At 40.2% G+C, this 10,368-nt stretch overlaps 1 protein-coding gene across 1 annotated transcript in view; it reads left to right on the top strand.

Annotated features, from left to right (window-relative positions):
• The window catches only part of FAT3 (FAT atypical cadherin 3), a 365,482-nt gene that overhangs the window by 292,240 nt on the left and 62,874 nt on the right, over positions 1–10,368 (top strand). Inside the window, exons 11-13 of the mRNA XM_009334867.1 lie at positions 6–797; positions 8,173–8,369; positions 9,412–9,565. Of these exons, the coding sequence (XP_009333142.1) occupies positions 6–797; positions 8,173–8,369; positions 9,412–9,565 (1,143 nt within the window). The remainder of the gene's footprint in view (positions 1–5; positions 798–8,172; positions 8,370–9,411; positions 9,566–10,368) is intronic.

The raw sequence follows: 10,368 nt of genomic DNA on the forward strand, positions 1-10,368 counted from the left end.
CCCAGAAACTATTTTGCCTTCCTTTTCTCAACCCCAGTATTCTTTTACTGTAGCAGAAGACACCCTCATAGGTAGTACCATTGACATTCTGCATGTTTTACCTAATCAGGGTGCTTTGTATAGCACAGTTAATGGTGAGCTGACTGAAAACAACAAAGATGGTGTTTTCATCATAGAGCAAGACACGGGGCTCATAAAACTGGATAAGAGACTTGACCATGAGACAAATCCTGCTTTTCACTTCAAAGTTGCGGCCACCATTCAATTAGACAAAGTAGACATTGTGTTGACTGTGGATGTGGAGGTTAAGGTATTGGATGTAAATGACAACAAGCCCATGTTTGAAACGGCTAGTTATGACGCTATAATAATGGAAGGGATGCCTATAGGAACAAAACTGATGCAAGTTAAAGCGGTTGATGCAGACTCGAGTGCAAATGGGCAGGTCACCTATACACTTGCAGTAGAATCGGAGCTGGAGAAGATCACAGAAGCATTCACCATCGATAGCAACAGTGGCTGGATCAGCACACTGAAGGATCTGGACCATGAAAAGGATCCTGCTTTCACCTTTGCAGTGGTGGCCTCAGATCTGGGGGAAGCTTTATCCTTGTCATCAACCACCTTGGTCTCAGTTACTGTGACAGATATAAACGATAACGCACCCATCTTTGTGCATGAGGTGTACAGAGGGTCAGTGAAGGAGAGTGACCCTCCAGGGGAAGTTGTGGCTGTTCTTAGCACCTGGGATGAAGACACGTCTGACGTCAACCGGCAGGTTAGCTACCATATTACAGGTAAGAAACAACTTGCATGCTGTCTTCCCAAAACCAGCTTTACTGAAGAACTGTGCATGTGTCCAGTTTTAGGTGAACGTTTAGCAGGGTTTCAGTTAAATTATCACTGTGAATCAGACAATTGCATCTCTCTTTTTTTTTTTTTTTTTTTTAGTTTGGACATAACTTGCAGCAACTGAAAGTTCAGAAAAGCTGAAAAGAGGGAAAGGGAGTCTGTGTGTGTGTGTGTTTGTCTGGGTTATTCTCTCCCTAATTTCCAAGATTAATGCTTCATGATTTGCTGCAGTGCAATGTAGTGTGACCCATCAACCCATCGTAATTGATGTGTCGGCCTGGAAACCGTCATGACCTAATGTTTCAACCAAGGGAAGAAGAACAATTTATTCTTAAGGAGAAAATTCTTACATTTCCAAGCATTTAATTTTTTTTTTAAATAGCATTTTTCTTTTTGAGATAGTAAAGTGCATGCAGGAGCCACTCTGAAATACCACTACTGGGGGGAGGAATGAATTTTACATTGGAAGGAGTGGGGGATGCCATTTCTTATCAGCACAGATTTCTGGTCAGGGAAATAGTAATCCACTTAGAAGCACCGGTTAGCTGCCAAGCATTGTTATATACAGCATAAGGCAATTTCGATTACATTATTAACATATTTTTCAAAGTGTGGTAGCGTTGCTCTTTCCTGTTGTGCTATATTTATTATCATTCTTTTCTCCTAGATTCAGACTGGCTTTTGTGTGAGTATGTTATGAGTGATGGGGTGCTGCAGTTATTTTTCTGCCTACAGCTTGCATCGTCCAATAGATTTTGTTAGGGAACAACTTTGTCACTCCCCGCAACCTTCACAACCCAAGAGCTAATATTAATTACCTAGTAATAACCAGATTATTGGACAAATTCACATTTTTATCACTCGATAGGATTAGAATTGCACAAGACTGCACATAGGAAGCAGGCTCTGTGCAAAAATGACTTAACGAATAGGATAACAGTTCGTATATTTTGCTCTGGAGGATAAGACTCCTACCCCTTCGTTAGCTATCAAATTAGAAATGGCTGTGGGATGGTGTGTAGGGAGAGGTGTGATATTCCAGTTAGCCATTGATTGCCTGTGTTACACATCAGACGTAGCATCATTTTCAAAGCAACCAGAAATTCATTCTGACCATTTACTTGAAAGTCTGGATTCAGCTTCAAGGTTTGCAAAGACTATGTGTTTATAGTGTGATGTGTTGTAGGATATTAGAAGTAGAGGCAAAAATAGTCTTGTGGATAAAGCACAGGATTTGGAGGCTTTGGGCAAGGTGCATTAGCTGCCGGTGCCTCGGTTCCCACATATCTAAAAGTAAATAAGTAGTGCCTCATCCTAGAGATTTTGTGATATTTGAAGGAGTTTGGGGATCCCAGTATAGAAAGTACTATAGGAAATGCAAACCCTTCATGTTTATTACAAGGATATGTTAGTGTACTGTGATCATTAGCTGAAGTTACTGTTTTTCTCTTTGTTCTGAAGTCTTTCAGTCATCTCTTATAATGAATTATGCTTTTAGTTACATAATAATCTTTTCTTCACATCCCTGTGCCGTTAATTTAGCAAAAACTGAACTTTTGAATAATAACGGTCACATGTGACTCAAAAATTATAGATCATTCTGTACCTTAATTCCTATCACAGTTCAAAATATGTCAGATATTTTGCTGGTATTTTAGTTTCTGAAAACATTAGATGTCAAAGCCCAAAACTTTCTCTAATGCCTATTGTACAGTTACTAAAGTGTATGAGCTCAGAAATTCTACTGTCTTTGAATATATCCTTTGAATTTGGGACATGCACAAGCAGAAATTAGGTTCTTTTGATTAAAATGTCAAAACCTATTGAAGTATAGTTTAACTAACGAAACTATTCACACTTTACCTCAAGTTGAGCTCAGGAACTGCACCTGAATATTTCATAGAATCAGATTAGCTAGATGATTATTCAAATGCTGTGGCTTTCTGGAGGCATTTTGAGCCATAGAAACTTCTGTGAATACAATAAACAAAGTCTGAGGTAAAACAGGACACTGACAAAAAGGGAGAAGAAAAGAAACGATGAGAATGACATGTAGATCCACCAAAACCAGCTTTGTGCAAATGCACCTGGAGAAAAGTAGCACACAGAAGATAGATGGAAAAAATCACCATTTAGGAGATGAAAGAAGTAAACATTCTGGGTCAGATGTGATCACTGAAGAGTCCTTTGCATGCTTTTGAGAAATACAAATGCTTATTGAAGTCTACTGGTCAACTTTGAAAAGGGGTAGATATATTCTGGTGGATAAATATATATTCTGTTTTGAACTCCTTCAGTTTAGGATTGGTTTCCATGATTACTGGCAAGTAGTTGTAATTTTCAAATCCACCTTCATCCGCATTTGATGGTGGGGGAAAAAATTTTGCACTTGCCCTTTGTTATTTGTAGTTTGATAGCAGCTGGAGATGTTCACAAAGCAGAAGCACTATATATAAATCTTAATAGAAAATCAATAGAAAGCACAGATGATACAAATGCACTTAGGGAGCACAGCAGTTTTCTTTTGAAGGCTCATTTGCGGTCATTGCCTATATCATTTGAGGCAGTTGGGCTAAAACCAGGGTTCTGCTGATATCTAGCTAGGATGTTTAGCCAGCCTAGACACAGCCAGATACTACTGAGATTTAACAGTGGTAAACTAGGAAAAGCCACCAGAAAAATGTCAGTTGCTAAGACTTTGGTACAGTAAAGTGTTTTGTGTTCCTCAGTGGTGTTAATTAGTCTCCATCAGGCACATAAACCTAAGGACAGACAATAGCCTTTAAGCTTGGTTCAGCTGAATACAAGGAAGATGGACAGTGTGTTTCGGAAGAAAGAACTGGTATTGTACACAGTAGGTTTTTTGCTGGGTTGATTGCCCAGTATGAGCAAAGTGATGTTTTTTATTTGTTTTTATTTTATACTTGAGATCCTGGAGTTTTCGAGAAATGGATGTTTCAGTGTCTGGGGAGGACTTGTGCTGCTGGCTGAAGAACAGTGTCTGCAATTTTATGATAGTAAAGCTAAGAGGATTGGGTTTATCATTTCAGCAGCTCAGTAAACATGCAACATCTTAAACGGGGAGCAGAGGATAAACCTATTGATTTTATGTGATACAAATGCCTAGAGTTCTAATTGGAAATTGAAAGTATCTAAATAAATGCATAAATGTAGGAGAGAAACTAAATAAATAAGCTAGTAAATATTCAGGTCCCCCTCCCAGATTGGGACATTGCAGTGAAAACTGATACTGTTGGCTTCTAGTTTTCAGTTCCCTTTTAGCCATTATAATTCCCTCTGTGTGTGCTTTAGTAATGATGTGTGTCAGGATTTGTTTATTTTGGATCACTGTGTCTCTGCATTTCATTTGTATCTGGCTGTTTTCTTTCTTTTCTTAAACTTGAGCTTGATTTGGCTTTGTACTATTTGCTGACTAGGGAGGGAGGGAGAGCATTATTTAAACTTCAAGTAACAAAAGATAAAAGATAATGCTGATTCTTTTAGCCTCAAAGCCTTTCTAAAAAGTTACTGGAGTGTTTTTTGTAGCTAGCACTTCACTGTTGTGACATTCAAAGTAGAACATAAGAAAACTGCCAAAAGATTTTAAAGAATCCATTAATACATGTAGTCAGGAGGCTTCTGTTTAGAAAAGCTACATTATTCAGAGTGAAAAACTAATTAATTAGAACACCCCTAGGAAACTGAATCTGCTTACATATATTAGTGAAAAAGTTAATTAATCACTGCAGAATGAGATCTGCATCAGGACATATGTATAAGTACTAGGAAAATGGTTCCCTGGGCCACAGTGTGGATTTTTTTGCCTTTCCTTTTTTAAGAATATTTCCTTGATGGTATTTTAGTCTTTACATCTCATTATTTCTCTTACACTTTATAGTACAACTTCCACCTTTGTGTTCCATCAACAAAGTATATAGCCAGTCCTGAGAAGCAAAAAAAATGAAAGGTAGCGCTAATGAAAAAGGCACGCAGATAAACTGTCACACATTTGCTGCTTATTACGCAGGTTTCTTGGTCATTCAAATTGATCCTTTTCTAGTGGAGTAAAGGGGGGGGAAAGGGATCCCAAGGACCTTTTTTTTATACATACTCCCCAAATTCCTATGTATGATTTAAAAGCCATTCCATCAACAACAAAGCAACAGTGATTTTAAAATTGCTCCAAGCTAGTGTTACTGCTAGCCATAAAAGCCACCAGCTGATTTTAATTAGATTCTACCTTTCCTCTTTTCTTAGCAATGGGATACCCGTACCTTGAGTGTATTGCTTCATAGTTGGTCGGGACAGTTAATCATTTCCTTTTACAAAAGGACTAATATGCAGGAAAACACTGATTGATATCACGAAGCTAAATAAGACACTTAAGACCATTTTTATTAATGGTTTACAACATTAAACTCACTATGACAAGATTACAGCCTTTTATAGAGGAGAGTTAAGCTTTTTTATGCTGGTGTTGAACTGAAAAGAGAGAATTTAATGTCAATCAGCAGGGGTCTACCTTCTTTGAAGTCACATTAAGACTCAAGTCAATGGACAGATTCTCATTGCCTTGGACTGTATTCAGATCTGCACATCGACATACTGTGTAACCCTCTTTAGGAGAAATGTGCATTTATATCACACAACAGATTAAACATGATTTAACTGAGTCCTCTGATGATTATTGCAGACTGTCGTGGAAATCAGTGGGAAAATTGGGATCTGCTTGGTTTTGTGATCAAAAAAGGTGATTTTCTATGAACAGAAAATATCTGTGTTTGATATATCAGTTTTGTGCTCTGTATGATTAGAGGGCCTTTTATAATTATAATGCCTATCTATCTGACTAATTTTCTGGAAATCTTATGCATTACAACGTGTTTTTTTGACACAGTTACAGCTAGCACAAATGGTGATGCTTAACAAGAAAGATTTGCTCAGCCTGTCTCAACTGACTTAGTTTTCATATTAAATAGAAACCAGTCTATCCTGTCATTGGTAGCTAATGAAGAAGGCATAGATTACAACCTGTGACCTCTTTTCTGCTTTTTGATGTAGAAAGAAGGTATGAAATGTGCATTAAACTTTTTTGCTTGGTTTTAAGCTCAGTTTCAAGTTCAGATCTTCTCTGCCTTGTTTTTTTGCTAAGATCCCTGGGAACTGACAGAATTGTGACACCAGAAGCAACAACAGTGACACCTAATCGCTTGACAGCAGAGGCAGCTCAAATAAATTCAGCCTTGGGTTTTTTTTTAAATACTTATTTATTCAAAAATTCAACACAAGTACTAAACAGGAAGGTTTAAGAACCTGGTCTTTCCATTGAGCTTGGACAGATCCCATAACACATGTCAGGACCCTGAATAAGTTGTAAGCAAAAGTACACTAGCATGCTTGACATTCTTGATCCTGTTACAAGAAAGAATAAGAATTCCCTTAATATTTTTATACCACTTTTGCACATGAGAAACATGGAAAGTAGTTCTCAGATTGCATTTCTGCATGGGAGAGCACAGGAGAAAGCTTAATATGATGTGGAAAGAGCTAGCAGCGGGTTAGCTGGAATTAAAGTTCACCCAGTGCAGCAGCATGATGCTTTTTTCTATGTCCTCATTCAGTTTCTATAGCACATGAGTCTGCTATGACTGTAGTGCTCTATCCTGAATTATTAAATGTGCAGTTATGTTTTTACAGAGCAAGGTTATGTTAGACACTGGGCACAGAAGTCTGCATAGTTGGCTTTACTGTTTTTGGCAGGGGAAGAGTTAATTTTCTTCATAGTAGCTAGTATGGGGCTATGTTTTGGATTTGTGCTGGAAACAGTGTTGATAACACAGGGATGTTTTAGTTACTGCTGAGCAGTGCTTACACAGAGTCAAGGCCTTTCCTGCTCCTCACCCCACCCCACCAGCGAGTAGGCTGGGGGTGCACAAGAAGTTGGGAGGGGACACAGCTGAGACAGCTGACCCCAACGGACCAAAGGGACATTCCATACCATATGACATCATGCTCAGCATATAAAGCTGGGGGGAGAAGGAAGGGGGGGACATTCAGAGTGATGGCGTTTGTCTTCCCAAATAACCATTACGCGTGATGGAGCCCTGCTTTCCTGGAGATGGCTGAACACTTGCCATGAATTCCTTTCTTTTCTTTGCTTGTGCATGCTGCTTTTGCTTTACCTGTTAAACTGTCTTTATCTCAACCCACGAGTTTTCTCACTTTTACCTTTCTGATTCTCTCCCCCATCCCACTAGGGGGGAATGAACAAGTGGCTGTGTGCAGCTTAGCTGCCTACCTGGGTTAAACCACAACATTGGTTTAAAAGATTTTACTGTCTGGACTGACAAGGGGTTGAGATCAGGCTCAGAGAAAGGTGATTGAAGGTGTTTTCTTCATGGAGCAGGCCGGGGACTGTACCATTTCAGATGAAAGAGTAAATAACTGTTGGAAACGTTAACGACAACTGTGCCTGCCTTGATTATTGTACCCTTCTACATGTGACATGTCCTTACTTCCTTCCTGAGGATGATGTGGACCAAAACCTTTCCTCTCCCAACCTGCTTTTGTCACCAGGCAATTTAATGACGTGGAAGAGCAACATTGCCAGGTTCAGTGTCAGTGTTACGGCATGATAAAAAGCTGTTCTGCTTTGTCTCGTGCACTCCTTTCACCAGCTTTCACTCTCAGATACATTTGATCTAATTGTACTTCTTATCTTCCAACTGCTCCTCAAATGACCTCTTGTTAGGACTATTTAATACTAATGTGTCTTCCTGTGTCGTGTAAACTTTTTTTAAAACTAGAATTTTAATGAGCAGAAGAACGGCGCAGCTGTATGATAAAGCTTTCATTAGAGGATTCCTTAATAGAACCCACTTCCAGTCCTTGATTGCATAATCAACAGCTAATGAAATTGTCTTGGTAACAAGAGCTACAGTGTATTACATCCTCTCCCGAGACTAAGCAGAAAGACAATTGTACCAGCCTGAGAGGGCTATTGATTGTTCACAGTTTGAATTTGATTGCCCTTACGGGGAACTAAACAAGAGATCATCTTCAGCTCTGCTAAATGGATTTTGTTTCTACTGAAAGTTATTGGTTCACTTTCGTACAAGGCTTTCGGGGGGCAATAAACACAGGGAACGTAATCTCATTACAAATTTCCTGAGTCTGCGAGTTTGAAAGCACCAATCACTGTAAAACAAATGACGGCTGCTTAGTCCAGGTCCTCTACGATGTGCCTGTGTTTGTGTTTAAACGAGGTGGGAGCTCTGAAGGGATATCCCAGCCCATTGCATGTTGCTTGTCTCGTTGCAGGAGGGAACCCCAAAGGGAAGTTCGCTCTGGGACTGGTTCAGAATGAGTGGAAGGTTTATGTTAAAAGGCCTCTAGATCGGGAAGAACAAGACATTTATTATCTGAACATCACCGCTACAGATGGCCTCTTTGTAACCCAAGCTGCTGTGGAAGTGACCGTCACTGACGTTAATGATAACAATCCAATTTGTGAACAGGTAAGTTAGCAACACCCACGGCAATTGACTGTTGTGTTCAAAGGAACGGTTTCCTATGGGTGTCCCTGCTATTTACAGGTATTCACAGATGATGCCCACTTTCATCCTTAAGGTCTTAGTTGAAGAATCTGGAGTGATCTGGAAGAGGAGCAGGATAAAGCAGTCCTATGAAGCCAAGACTGAAATATAATGGTCTAGTAAAGCTAGCAAAGGAGTCTTGTCCACAGTGGCCTTAGCTGGCTTTAGAAAAAATGAAGCGTTGTGAGGTGGCACTGGGCAGCCACTCCTCCCCTGCAGAAAAAATGTGCTTTCCCTTCACAACCAATGTGGAAATGTCTTCAATCTAGTTTGGCTCCAGCTTTCCTGAACCTGGCAGATGCCAGAGACCGAGTGGAAAAGGCAGAAGAATGTACCTTGCTTTCATGTTGTCGGGCATGCATGCAGTGTGGCCTGACCACAGCGTTCACACTGCTAGCTCTCTCTTATTCTGGGGAAAGGCAATGTGGGGAACTGATATTACTGCAATAGAAAGGTCTGTGTGAAAGAAAAGACATGATGAAACCCAGATGAAACCCTTAATGTTACTGCTCACAGAATCTTTTATATATTTATCTGTATGTATATACTCATATAATTCCCATCACTACATTATCACTGATGGACCACTGTCATTGCAAGCACCATCTGGGGAATCAGTGTCTGTATCTCCCTGAAACACTGCTGCATGAGGCAATAAAAAACAGTTGTCTTCATTAGCACACTCATCAAAGTTTCCATTTCATGGGCATTGATGAAACAAGTGGAAGATAGAAAATGAGACCACATTTAATACCTAAGATGAGCCCTAGTAAGAGTCATAATTTGGCATTGTTTTTGTGACACCTCAAAGCTTAACAGTGATTTGAATTTCTAGGAATGTGTTACATAAAGGAAAATTGTCTCCTATATAGAAAGATGCGCTACAGAGAGTTTAAAAAAAGGGTTGTGCAAAGACTATAGAATAGTGTTACAGCATAGCTTACATTTCTGTTTTTGTCTCTAGGTTGCATACACAGCACTGTTTCCTGAAGACATTCCGTCAAACAAAGTCATTCTTAAAATCGGTGCTAAAGATGCTGACATTGGGTCCAATGGTGAAATTCACTACTCTCTCTATGGTGCTGGGAACAATAAATTTTTCTTAGATCCAGAAAATGGTAAGATGACAACTGAATGTTTCCGAATAGCCTTCTTAATCCCTTGACATCAGTGGGTGCTAGCTTCTTTAACTAGAGTTAGGTTATACTTGGTTATCAGCCAGTTGTTCCAGTTATGGCAGGCGTGGATGACCACTTCTGAAGTGGTGGTGGTAGGAGGAAGAGGGACGTCTTTGTTGGCCAGGTTGAATGTTATAATCAACAGTGGATATCGACCCTTTTGTTTCCCTGCCAGATCTCAAGTTAGGTCAGAGGTGTATCATTGAATCATAGAATAGTTTGGGTTGGAAGGGACCTCTAAAGGTCATCTAGTCCAACCCCCCTGCCATTGGCAGGGACATCTTCAACTAGATCAGGTTGCTCAGAGCCCCGTCCAACCTGACCTTGAATGTTTCCAGGGATGAGGCATCCACCACCTCTCTGGGCAACCTGTGCCAGTGTTTCACCACCCTCAGCGTACAAAATAGCTTCCTTATATCTACCTTCTTTATTTTAAAACCATTCCCCCTTGTTCTGTCACAACAGGCCCTGCTAACAAGTCTGTCCCCATCTTTCTTATAAGTCCCCTTGAAGTACTGATAGGCTGCAATAAGGTCTCCCCAAAGCCTCCTCGTCTCCAGGCTGAATAACCCCAACACAGTCACTCCAACTCTCTCAGCCTTTCTTCATAGGAGATGTGTTCCATCCCCCTGATCATTTCCGTGGCCCTTTTCTGGACCCGCTTCAACAGGTCTGTGTCTTTCTTCTGCTGAGGGCTCCAGAGCTGGATGCAGTACTCCAGGTGGGGTCTCACCAGAGCAGAG

The sequence above is a fragment of the Pygoscelis adeliae genome, unplaced genomic scaffold (assembly GCF_000699105.1).
Source record: "Pygoscelis adeliae isolate BGI_AS28 unplaced genomic scaffold, ASM69910v1 Scaffold141, whole genome shotgun sequence".
Classification (NCBI taxonomy): Eukaryota; Metazoa; Chordata; class Aves; order Sphenisciformes; family Spheniscidae; genus Pygoscelis; species Pygoscelis adeliae.